The sequence below is a fragment of the Platalea leucorodia genome, assembly GCF_965183815.1.
Source record: "Platalea leucorodia genome assembly, chromosome: 11".
NCBI classification, from domain to species: domain Eukaryota; kingdom Metazoa; phylum Chordata; class Aves; order Pelecaniformes; family Threskiornithidae; genus Platalea; species Platalea leucorodia.
In genome coordinates, this window is record NC_138833.1 from 6935837 (window position 1) to 6949401 (window position 13565).

Sequence of the window (13565 nt, forward strand, 5' to 3'; positions counted from 1 at the left end):
TACTGGTTTGCTGCACCTGTTGATTTCAAAAAGTCCCAAAGGTAGAATGATGAAATCTACAGTGGCTATGACAAATTCAGCCTTACAAAGCAGAATTAAGTAACAGCAGCAGTAATTACCCTGTGCATAACTGGCTACATAGAAGACAGCCATAATATTTGCTGGAAAACGAAGTTATCCTTCAATTTTCTTCCCTTTAAAGAAGGCAACAAAATTCATCCTGTAAGGTCATTTAAGCTGACTAACAACTAAAGCACTGCTTAGTATCAAGGCTTTTGAGTTACTTTTATCAAATTTCCTGATTCTGGTGGTGTAGGACATCCACAACTACCCAAACTCCACGCTCCTTTGAGAGGATCTGTCAGCTACTGTTGCCCCAAGGGCAGCCTGAGCAGGCAGGCACATTCAGCACACACGCACACACTTCTGTTCACTTATACGTGCCCAATAAGTGTAATAGCAAGAATCTCCTTTCTGGCTGGCAAAAACACATCATCAGGATGGAGAACTTGTCAAATTCCAGATTGTTTTAAGTCACCAGTTTAATACTGGAAGAGCGATGGTGTTGGTTTACTGCACAGGACCTTTAACTGCCTGCATGCCTGCCAGCTTGATTATTGGGCTGAACGGAAAGAATAAAAACCAGTAGTCATCTTTATCCAAAATCCACACAACCAAGTCTACAGCTTTCAAGCTTAAAAGAAACAGACACTAAGGTTTAATGGAATCTACTGGCCAAAATAAATATTCTGTATTAATTCCCCAGCAGTGGGATGAATGAGAGGAGGAAGTGGCATATTACATTGCAATCTATTTAACTGGGACAGAGCCAAGCAAATCGTGTGACTGGAATGAATGCTCCAGCCAAGGTATCAAAATAAGTCATTGTAAATCCTACCCTTCAGACACACATCAGGATTCATATCCCTCTTGGGAGGTTACTTCGGTTTCACACAGGCAATAAACTATCTAGAGGAAATCTTATCAGATACTCTTGCCAGGCAGCAGATGACTACAGCTCTGATGTTCTTGATTCCCTCTTATTTTAAAAAAGTATCCAATGATCAGTGATTCCCCCAGTTTCCCCTTCATTAGTTCCACGTCAGCGATTCCACTGTTTGACCTATCAAGCACAAAATAGGGACCATTGCTTTTATTCTGTTCCTTCAGCCTGGGCTGAGTTTCCCCTTTGCAGCTTCAGCCTGAAGGTGAGGTCACATCCTTTTTCTGCTCCTTGACATGTCCTCACTTTCATAGGAAAGCTGTTGATGTCCTGAGCCAGATGCCCTATCTGTTGAGTTCTAGTTGCATGTTGGGGGAACCACTGTGTTAAAAGCACAGCTCTACAACCGAATGAGATAGACAAATCGGGACTTCAGTGCTAACATCATCCCGTTGCTCAAGAGAGTATACAGTAGGCTTTTACAGCTAGGTTTGATTCTGCAGTGCAGACAATACCAAATAAAATAGTCACATACTCAAAAGACACAGGAGAGCAAACAGCCCGTGGAAAAAGGTGCCATTAGTAATCACATCATCAGTAGTAGCAATTACCACAAATTCCTCACAAGTTATTGCCACTCTCTTGCTGAGCAACACTACGCACCAGCAAGAGTGTATTCACAGCTGCCTCCTGGGAACAGCCCACTGGGCAGCAGCTACTTTTTTTGTATTGAATCAGTGCCCTGAGGCAGCAGCTGCAGCCAAGACCAAATTAATCCCTTTCCTCCTAGGGCAGAAGGCAACCCACCACTGTCCACCCACTGCCAACAACTGCAGGGACAAATATCTCCCTTGGCTTTGCACCTCTGGCTATCTCCTGAATTCTCTTATTTACCTCTTGCTTTCAGTTGCCTACGGACGTGTGGGCTCAGCGGAACTCAAGAGCTGTACCTGTGCAGTTTTGTTATTCCTGGTAGGTCAAAGATGTATTGGGATTTCATCCTTGGTGGGGAGACAGAATAATATGGAGGTACCTCACCTGCACAACAAGCATAGCTTTCCTTCCTGTACTCCCCCTACCCTTTGAAACCCAATCATGGATCAGAGCTCCAAAAACCCAAGCAAACAAGCAGAACTACATCACTGAAGGGCCTGTCCAGCCCATCTCATATGGGTTTAATGGTAGGCAATTAAGTCTCAGTCCACACATTTATTGTGGTGAATGCCATGGACGTGAAAGGCAGTCAGTCATCTACTACAAATATTGAGACCTCTGCAACTGCCAACAGAGCCAAAACAGTCTTAGACACAATAAACTGACTTCATGCAGTCAAGACTAGTGTAATCCACATTACTTTAAATATGCTTCAAACCATTCATGTAACTAAGACAAGTAGATGTTGGATAAAAATAATCCCACTTTACCCCAGACAGATTAGGCACACACCAGTTCTCCATCAAGGGTCTCAGTTAACACATCTGATAACAAGACTGGCAACACTAATATTATCTTGGCATTACTTTAAGGCCTGGCTTGGAATAAGATCTATGGGCCTAAGGTGAAGAAAAAAAAGCCTGCCTCCAGCTACAGAGAAAAGCTTATTTCTGTGGCTTACACAAACTCAGCAGTTACTAGCTAGGCCATAAAGTCAGCTGTAGTAGGAGCTGGACAATATCTCAGCTGCTTTCAGCAAATATCACACATTTCTGAACACTAGCCAGTCACAAGCCATCCAGTGGCTTCACCAGCAGGATGTCTTAATTAAAGCCTGCTGTTCTACAGAGCGTGGACTCAAGCACACCAAGAATTGTTCCAGTGAGTCTAGCAAAGCAGTCTGACTTTGACTACTGCAAGACCAGCAGGCAATAGGAGACTTCTTACCTCTGTGTGGAATTTGTTGTCACACAAATACAACGACGTATTGATTGGTTTGAAAGGTTCAAAGTCAATGTTGACTTTCTTCTCTTTTCCTTCTTCTGTCACAATTGTTCCACAGTAAACAACCAGACCATTTGGAGGTACTACAAAGGACACAATGCAATTTTAGATCACTAAGAAATACTGCAAGCTGTACCCATCAGAAACTAACTACTAGGCCTTGAGACTAAAGGCAGAGTGGAAACCGAAATTCCAAAGTTTTTTTTCCTCTCCATTTCCCCCACTTCATTCCCTCCCCAGATCTCTACAATGGAAAACAAACTAATTTAGTGCACCTATATTGAACAGCTTAGAGCACGAAGCTAAAGGTAACACTGATGGAAAGACTTGCAACAAAGCTGCAAGAACATGTACCTGTCTGTTAAACCCATAAGCTTGCAAGCTCATGAAACCCAGAAAAAGGCTCAACATTCCCATGAAGCTTTCCTAGCTCTTATAGAGCGATTTATAGACTGACCATCTCAGTGAAGGCCACTTGCCAGTGTCAAGACAGTAGTGATGAACTCTTTTCCAGTACTCATTTTAGATGGCCTGGGTCTATTTCCTCCCGAAATGACGGTAGTTGCACAGTGGCATGCATAAGGCATACATACGTTTCTGCTTGATGGAAAACCACTAGTTTAATGCAAATGCATTATTGTAGAACAGCTCTTAAGGCTGGCCAAGTTTAGAAGAGTCAGCACTGCTAAGGACAGAATCATGAGCCTGCTTATCAAAGACAAGGGCCATCCTACTTAGTCTAGTCCTAAGGTCTACCCTTGAAGTAGTCATCCATGGGCAACATACCTGGAACATCACTGCAAAACAGCAGCACAGGCCAACAGATTTGATTAGCAGAAAACTGCATAACGCAGGAACTTAAGGCTGCTTCCAAGCGAGGGAAGTTTGCCAGCATCCATACAAGCTAGAAGTTACCTTTGTTATAGAGTTTCAGTCTTTGCTGTACAGATGTAATGGCTCCCAGTACTGAAAGGCGATTCACTCGAGACTTAATGTTGGAGGCGGTGCCAAACTCATCCGCTAACATTTTTGCCACTCGTGAAATCTGGTCTTTGGGGGGAATGATCAACGATATCATGCTGGTACCATTGCTGAGAAAGGAAAAAAGAGGGGTTGTGAGCAGCCACCAACCAAAGCAACAAGCATATTCATACCATATTCCATGCACACAGCTGTCTCGCCTCCCTCCCCCCCGCCAAGGATGCTTCACTTCACTGTTATCGGTGTAACTCCCCTTCTGCTGGACAATAAGGGGAGAGAAAAGAAAACAAATTAGGCTCTTCAGTGGATTTGACTCCATAACCAAGTGTTCAGGCTAGCCACTACCAAGCAAGTCCTCCAAAAGCTGCTCGTTTAAGCTGGGATACTACCCCGGAAAAAAGAATATATGTACAGGCTAAGGGCTGCAAGCTAAAGGCATGTAAGCAGTCCCCAGCAGAGATTATTTAAAACAATGCAGCCACATACTTTAAGGACATTTTTAAGCCCATTCCATTTGTTCTCAGACAGCTGGAGCACCAGCCAGCCCAAGCGCAGTTTTAACACTTTGTTTTCCTCAGATTAAGACAGAAAACTGAACTGGAAGGACTTTTGTTGTACTTTTAGTCTTTTCTACTTTCCCACTAGCACTTTGCTTGATAGAGAAGCTCACCGACTCTGGCAGCTGCTTTAAGTAAAGCACACTTAAGTACATGACTGCTAGCTCAGAAGCACCAACCCCAGGCATGGAGTCAGGAGGTAAGACCCCACAAATCACAGAACTGGCTTAAGTTAAATGGAAAAAAAAAAAAAAAAAAAAAAAAGGCAAGTTTGATAGTCATTTTTCCTATGGCTTTGGGGTGGATCCTGCAGAGGTCTTAATCCCCAAAGCAGCCTCATGGTTCAAATCCATCCAAAGCCAAAACAAAATCGGGGAAGTTCCTGTCCGCCTTCCAGCGGGTACCTCCCATTTGCCACTGAAGTATCCCAGATGTCTGAAGTGCTGCTTCTGCATTGTCTCAAATTTAACCCAGACCTCATACTTCACATTAGAGTAATGGCATAAAAATCAAATGCCTCATCATGTCCTCTAGCCCTTTCAAGGGCAAACCAGCTAAGCTCTGTGGAAAAAAAACCTCTACTCGGGATTCTGAGTCAGAGCACCAAAGCACTTTTCAGCCATGAAATAAAAATGGGTTTTGCTCTTTTAGATTTCTTATGGTAGGACAAGACTACCGCAGTACCTGCCTGCTGCTGTTTCAGATTGTCATGCACTAGCGTCCTGCCTGAAGTGTTTGGGCTACAGAGACAGCAGGGAAGTGCTTTAAAAAGCATCACTTCATTAGCCTCTTTACAAAAGTTGTACAGCCCTCTTCCAAAGATCTTCAATTCAGGCCAAGTTGAAACGGATGCTGGTAGGTCAAATAAGTCCCTGACCTTAAAGACAACTAATTGGTTTTAATATCCAAGATCCCCATACACACTAATCAAGAAAGTCGCAGAGAGACACTTGCACACATTATTCCCAGAAGGAGCTTTGAGCCATGCTGACAACTATCAGACTTCCAGGTCACACCAGCCCAGAATACTCCATATACCACTCAATTAAAGCAGTTAGCTACCCCAGTGAATGGCACAAGCCTTAGGGGAGATATAATGGCCTATCATTCCCAGCAGGCTCCTTTGAGTAAGAGGCTGAGCAGAATGAAAGCAACTCTTCCCGACTTTTCTGAAAGTAGCACTCTTGAGGCAAGCTCACGCAGTTCATTTCTTCCTCTGAAAGCAGAGATTCTCAGGCTTCCCAGAGATCAGAAAGCCCCGCACATCACGCCTAACGCGCTGCACGAAGGAAGGGCATCCCGATGTGGCAGCTAGGAGATGGGACCGTTATGCCCCTTGGGCACTCCATGGTTCTCCTGCTAGGAAGAGATTTCATGCAATTTTTCCTGTATTGAGGACAGAGGGGAAAGAGCAGACAGCGAGCTAGGGGAGCAGGTGGGAATAGCAAGGAGGAAGACCGGGTGTGCCCTCCCAAGACCAATTCTTCTGTAAAAAAAAAGCACTTGTAAAGCTACCTTCAGTTTTCAAATGCAAGCCACCCCTCAAATCCCAGTCCCTGACCTCGTGTTATGTTCCACTGCCCCAGAAACATCGGCATTAGCAGAGCTGCTGGCCTGAGCACAGCTCTTGCGCACTGTGAGCCAGCCGGATTGCACTGAACCCACACCTTGAAAGGGCCACCATAACGGTGATTATTTATGTTACACACAGCATCTTATCTGTAAGGCAGAGTCACGCGTGTCAGTCAAACCACTGTTCCTTAGGAACACCCTCCCCAAAACACCCTACCTGAGGTCATACAGTGGACTTCACAAGCCCTCGTGATTTATTACTGCAAACAAATAAATGAAAAGGGTCTCTTAGACGATGCATTCTCCCGCATTTAAGTCTCAAACTAGTTTAACACAGCACAGTACTGCGCTTGGTCCAGCCCTTCAGCAAATTCCGGCCTGGATTTATATCCAAAAGCACCTTCCATTACCAACATCAAGTGTATTTTTTGGGTTTGCTGTGCTTTTGCTACTGTTTACTCAGCCAAAGCTATTTCAGGCACTAACCAATTCCTGCACAATCCAGCGAAACAGCAGGCGTGCAGCTCGCCACGGGAGCAGCCGGAGCACCTCACAGCATCCCAGGCTGCTGGAGCCTGGAGCACAGGGAGTCAGCCGGCTTGTCACCCCATGTCCCTGGGCACCCAGCACCCCAAGGGGGGCAGCCCCTGCCAGCATGCTGCTGCCGCCTGCCGGGTACAGCTAATCCACCCAACCAAGTAGTTCATTAGGCAGCCAGCTAATTGAAAGTAACAGTCAGCACCCCCTGCTCATCTCCCTCTGCCTCAAACAAGCACATGGTCAGGATCCAATCACTAAATTAAATCATGTCCCAGAGAGTTTGAGACCAGCAAGACACCAGCTGAAGCAGATCTGCACACAAGTGGCCAGGATGGCTGCAGAACTCCTTCACACACCACTAAGACCTTGTTATCCCACCACAGAAGAGCAGTTTTCCCCTCTCAAAGCAAGCTTGTACCTGTATGTGACCTTAATTCAAGATGGCAAGGTCTAAAATAAAAAAAAAAGTGGTTGCATTTGCTAAATTCACCACAATGAGACAAAACGTAATAAAGATTTTCTAAGAAAGCTTCTGTTCAAAAACACTTAGGAAAAAAAGTAGGTTATTCTGCATAGTAATACAATTTCCAGGTTTCCTATCAGCTTTTGCAGCCACTGCGCCTGAACAAGACGACAGGTATTTCTGCAAAATCCCATGCCTCCTCCTCCTCTGCAGCTGCCAGATGAGCTGCGCCCCAGGTTCTAGAGCACATCTACTCTGGGAACAAGGGAGGGGAAATCATGCTGACTACGACCTCCCGAAAGGGGCCTTTCCAAACAGCAGACCTCTAAAACCACGGCCTCTGCTGCGCGTGAAGCACATGGGACGTTTGCTGCCTGGCAGGCCATTGCCAACCACGAATCCCCTGGCGAGCACCCTCCCAGACAGAACTTCATTACAGAATTGTTACAGTGAACAATTAAGTAATCAATCTAGATTAAGGGCAGCGCTCACACTGGCAGCTCGGGATCAAATGCGCAACGAGCTGGTTCTTCCCTGCGCCACCCCCAGCGCTCCCGCAGGAAGGAGGGACCCCAAGCACTCCAGATTATATTCCGCTCAGCAGGATCCCGAGTTCAAAATGCAGCATTGCCAAGAGGTTTCCCCCCCTGGTTTTAGTGCACCCAAGACAAATTACACTAGATCAGCTGGAAGCTAATGCTTTCAGACTGAACTGAGCCAGGAAGTTTTAAGCAGCTAGAGACAGTTGCTGTCCCTATTCTGGGCTAAGGAGTGCCTGCACAGCAGCCAAATAGCTGCCATTGTAATGCAAGTATGTGCATCAAGACCCGAAATGCTCCGAGATGTTTGCTTTGTAAGAAACCAGCATCCCGGGCCACAGGAGAGCACAGCATGTGCCACTGCACAAGGGACCAGAGAGGAGAAAACAATTAAAAGCATGTCCACATACTACAAAGAAACCAGGGAGCAATTAAGTGCCAACCTCTGGAAAGGTAGAAACACTTCACTGTCTGGGTACTGTGGTTACTCCTCACACTGTGCCAGCCCTGCCAGTAATTGGCAATTAGCTCAGATGTAGCATGGCCTTGGAAGCACCAGCATCAGGTATCTCTAGGATAGATGATGATGATGATGATCAGGGCTCCAACCCTGCTCCTAAATCACTGCAGGTGGGCTCCAGCCTTGCTCCTACAGCCTGCCAGAGAACTGCTGGGGGGAAAGGGGGAAGCAAAACCAAGCACACTTTGCTCTCTCAGGACAGCAAGTTCTTTAGAAAATTGAGGTTTGTGGATAGGACAGCCTGTTCTATTATTAAAACTTCAACGTTACTACAGTTTGAATTTCAGACAACTGTACCACAAAACAAACAGCTTTCCCAGTCACAGAGAGGCCTAAGAGCAAATGTTAACAAGTTATCACAGCGAGCGGCAGTGTGCGCGGTGCTGAATCATCGCTAAAAGCTGAAGGGAAAAGTTTTGCCTATATTCCTGCAAGCAGGTACTACGGCATCCAAGCAGCTCGTTTCCCCTGCAAGACTTTCCTGCACTAAGAGGTATCATCCGACGGCATCTCACCGTGCCTTACGACAGCTGCAGTATGGCAGACCAAGAAGAAAACCATCGGGTTCTTCCCAGAAGCAAGAGCAGGGATTTCACAGAAGACACTTACGCCAGCTGGATGGCCGTGCCGACTCCCAAGCCACGTTTGGCACCAGGAGCGGTGCCCACTGTGTACGCGTTTTATGGTTCAGCATGAGGAAGCCACCACAACAGAAGGCAAGCGCACAAAGCGAGCAGTGTATCACATTCAAAATAAGCTGCCAAGTATACCCCATGGATGGTTTTCATTACAGCTGGCAGTTGAGCCTCCTGTTCTGGGTGGCCATCTTCATCTACAGGGATTCGGTTTCTACTCTTTCGCCCGTCAGAAGGGACAGCTGAGCAGATCCTTAGGCCTTCAGCTTTCAGCTGAAACTAGAAACTGGTCTAGTGGTTTTCTAGAAGAGTCCTACCATCTTACACAGCGTTCTATCAGGATAATGGCTACCTGCATACCACACAAAAACCAAACCAGCAAGCACTGACTGTAGCTACCCTCGACTTGGCAGACAAGAGCAATCCCAACCAGAAGTCTGAGGAGGAACAGTCGCTCAACCTGTCTTCTGGAATTTGGGATATGCGCTGGCAAGGGAGAGCATTAATTTAACAGACATGCTATATAAATAGCAGTTACTGGCCTATCCTGTGGCATCAGAGGAGACTTGACAAACAGCAGCTGAGCTGTAGCTGTTCCACAATTAAACATTTTACAGTTATAGCACACTGTGTAACATGGAGATAACAGAGGCAAGGAAGGTCAGTCATTCCCTGGGACTCAAAATGAGCTAATTTTTACAGGGTACCAGCTTCATGACTGTTTTGCTTTCCCCAGGAACCAAGGGCAGCACGAGGCCTATATGTGACTGCCAGAGACTGGCAGGAATGTGGAGCAAACAGCTTTCAGATGATCCGATCTTAACCGCATACCACAGCTAGGAAGCTTTCTATGAAATAACTGTTGCCACATACTGCTTCAAGCAATGTTACCTTCCCAAGGTAACATCTGTTGGTCTCCATCCAAGAGGACTGCGGATTACTGGGCAGGCATCACGTGTATTAAGGAGCCCAAGCTGCCTGGACAGCCAAGGCTACTGAAGTTATACGGTGGCTAGACCAGTTCCATCACTGACACATCCACAGCCAGCTGCAAGACTGATGCCGTCTATGTAATCCAAGGCAGAACTTCATCAGGCACATACCACAGGTCCAAGAGAAGAGTGCTACTTCTGAAAAAATACCCACATAGCGCTGCAGGCACATGATACTTCAGTGAAGGACTGAGTTGAGAGCACACTCCACACAAGCCATAATGAAAGTAAAGAATATTTGAGGGTTTTTTGATCCTGTATCTGAGCAGAGACGTTGAATGAAGTGCTATAAAAATTAAGTATCCTTTACTATAGGCAAGTACAAAATTGCTGGTTTGGGTTCTCTTAAAAAACATAGGCCATTAGACACTCCCTGTTCATATAAGCCCTGTGTGCAACAGCGCTGACCTTGCCCTAGGGAAGTTCTACGCATATGCTCTTACAACTTATGAATTATGGCTGTGAAGTACATAAACAGGTCATAGCTGTGCCCTTTAAAGACTTAGTGTCTTTTAATAGGACAAAGCCTTCATCAAATAGGAAGTGGCTCAAGTCCACTTCAGATGCCAAATCTAGAGAGATGACAGCAGATGCAAAAGCTACGTAACTTTTCCTAGAAATCCTGTCAGCCTGCTAGGAAAGAGCAGAGGCAATCTTAAGAGCCGAGGACCCCTTCAGTGCTTCAGGGGCAACGTCATCTGGAAGCTTACCCAAAGACTGCATTGCCTGTGAGAACATTGGTGAATGCTTTGCAACAAACACAGCCAACATGCCTCAATCTAACTGCTGCTTGAGAAGCAACAGCTTTTTGTGATGTCTCCATCAGAAATAGACGAAATCCCTCTCCCTGTTCAGGTGATGAGCAAAAAGCACAGCTCGAGCAGGAGACAAATGCTGCGTGGATATAGAGACAGAGCACACAGCACCGGTTAGCTGACAGTGGGACCTACCACTAACTCCTTGGAAGTTTAATGTAAAGTTGAGCTGAAAGCCATACTGTTGGAAGTAGTTTTTACAGCATCATTTCAGCAAGAACCTCACAGCCCTCACCTCAGAGGCATTCTGCATTTCACCACAGCATACAGCAGAACGCTGGATCATCTACTAAAAGGTGACATCAATACAAGTTGTTCCTCAAAGGTTTCCAGGCCATCCAAAGAAGGGTATGAAGATATGGAAGAGACCAGTTCCCAACCAAAAGTAAGGCAGAGATGACTTCTCTGGATCCAGTGCTATCTCATAAGCACAGAAAAAGCACAAGATGGGAGCAGGGTGGATATGAGGGGAGGATTGCAGAGCCAGGAGACCAAGTCATTCTTTCCTCAAGAGTAGTGTTCAGCATAAGCATTAATTGGAGAAAGCGAGCCCTCCTCCCCTGAGTCAAAGAAACACTCCAGATAGCGAATTCCCCAGTCAGTCTTTGAATGCCACCTCCTTCCTGGACAAAGGAAAATCACTTCGCAGCACAGCACGAGGCCATGCAGCTATTGCCACCATGGCTCACACAATGCCAAGCTCTTGAGCTGCAGTTCTGTCCCAGAGCCCGAGACAGGAATTTTCTATGGCATCTGCCAGCATTACAGGAAGATGATATACAAAAACCACCCCGTGTAACCACAAACAGCTTGAACACAAACATTAAGACTGTCCTGAAAAGGTATTCTGCCCTCTTACCCTAACCCACTGACCTTCTCGAAGAAGAAAAGCCCTCAGATGCTAAGCAAGCTTACTGAGTGCAAGCTAGGGAGCGAAGCACCAAGCCAGAACCCACCTTGGAAAAGAGAAGTGAGCCTGCTCTCCTCGGTGCACCCCCTGCTTTGGCAGCAAGGGAAAGCTTCCCACAAGGAGGCAGCAGATGGCTGCTTCAGCAAAGGAGCAGAGGCAAGACTGGCTAGTGTCTCACCAAGGGTCAGGCAAGGTAGTGCTCTCCTCCCCTCAGCAGTCGCTGGCCTGCTGCCAGGATCTGCCTCCTGAGCTCAGCATGCATCACTCCCCAGGGACAGAAAGGAGGTGAAAGAAGAACCAGGTCACAGACCTCTATTTCTCCACATAGCAGAGAATTTGGCCAAGTATCATGTGTCCGACGGCTGCACAGGTAGCAGGTAACGGTGAGCCCTTGCCCACGGGTCCACCATGCACCACCTGCACAGAGGTCAATATAAGCAGCTCCATGCTCCGAGCTTCCTCCCGTCCCCAACTGGAGCCAGCTCCGACACTGCGGCTGCTGCTCAGGCAGCCACCAGCACCCAGATCCCGAATCGTTCTGCAGCTCCAGGAGCAGATCCTGACTTCATCCCGTATCGCCAAAGAGCACTGAATCAGTGCAAGTGGATACTGCACGCCCCACAGGGAAGGTGAATCAATGCCACTCTGAAATCCTTGGATCAAAGGCAACACATCACAAAACATAATTGCACAGGCATGTTTTGAATAGGCCTTATTGGCTGCGTCTGACCTCATACAGAAAGCCCGGATGCCCAATTACTGGTAAGTGGAACAGACATTTCTGCACTTCAGACATTTGTGACTCACTGGGAGGCTCGGTTTTGCCACAGCTCCCCTGCTCTCCCTCCTCCCTCTCCAATTATTAATGCTCCGAGTTTAAAAGACTTGTTGCATTATGCTGATGGGCCAGTTGGGTACAAGATGTACACAGAGGGACTGAAGCAACAAATCCAGATTTGCTTGTTAAGATGTTAATGCCTCAGAGCTACACGGGAATAAGGAACTAACAGAGGGGGAAAAAAAAAATGCAGTTGCCACAAAGCCAAAAAAGTCTGCCCTCTTTTGAGGTGCTAATTCCCATCTTCTGCCACGTCATTTGTCTTCAGCAGTCAGGGTCTCATTCATTAGCTCTATGTGAATGATGATCTGTGTATGAATCACACTGTTCACTAATGATTCACGCAGTTGTAAAAAGAAGGTATCAGGCTGCCGAACTACCAAAGGCTATAAAACACTTACTAGAATTCTTGTCCGACACTTAACCATTCTCCCAGATCAGGTCATTTTGTGCCACTTGCTAGTGTGTACTCTCAAAACAGCATTTCCTAATCGCTGCTATAATTCACAAGAACAGGTAGAGCAGGCAGATGAGAAAGCCCAGGAAATGTTTTACAACAATTAGACACAGGCAACCAGCAGGGTGTCAACAACCCTTTGGACGTTCTCCCTGGCTCCAGCTGCCTTCTCACCTGGCACAGGGAGAGGGCAGCTTTCTCAGACCACCCACCCTCGACACCACTGAAACACAAGCTCTTGGGACACTGCCTTAGCCCTCAGAGGTCTGATCAGCCCTGCTCACATGAAATCCATATTCAGCTTCTAACCCCAGCACTATGGAGACCGGCAGCCTGAGGAGACTCGGACAGTCCAAGCAGGGAAACAGCATGTCCACAGCTGCTGTACATCCTGCGCGACTGCTTGCCACAGAGCCCTCGGGTATCACTTCTGCCCTGGACTATTTCTATTCTGGCCTCTCTGCAAATGTCTCCTCCTTCTCCTCACACTACCAGAAGCAAAAGGCAGTATTAATATTACAGCCTTTACCTCTGTAAGAGAAACGTGACCTCCTTTAGAAACTACCCTGAAGACAAGTGGGCTGAGAAAGCACTACTTCACGGAAGCAGTTCGGCTTAGGTAAGAACTTAAATCATAACCTCTTCCCTAAACACTCCACACTTTAATGACGGATCATAAAGCCAAAGCAGAAAACTCATTGTCAGTAAAGATAAATTCCACGTGCCACCCCGCAGACACTACTCTTCCAGTCCTTGTCCCACTCATCTTTCACATTGCCCAGAGAGTGAGACAGCCATTTACCCCAAGCCCAGATTCCAGCAGAAGCAAAAGACTTTTAGCAAAGGTAGGTCCACTGGAGACATC

General features: G+C 46.6%; 1 protein-coding gene across 2 annotated transcripts in view; it reads right to left on the minus strand.

The window, feature by feature from the left end:
* Positions 1-13565, minus strand: part of ETF1 (eukaryotic translation termination factor 1) — a 28638-nt gene that overhangs the window by 8952 nt on the left and 6121 nt on the right. For both annotated transcript variants that reach the window (XR_014229454.1, XM_082323905.1), the window contains exons 3-4: positions 3797-3972; positions 2825-2964 (exon numbers count right to left, since the gene is read on the minus strand). Coding sequence is in view for 1 of the 2 variants with exons in the window: in XM_082323905.1 (XP_082180031.1) it covers positions 2825-2964; positions 3797-3972 (316 nt within the window). In the remaining variant the exon portion in view is untranslated. The remainder of the gene's footprint in view (positions 1-2824; positions 2965-3796; positions 3973-13565) is intronic.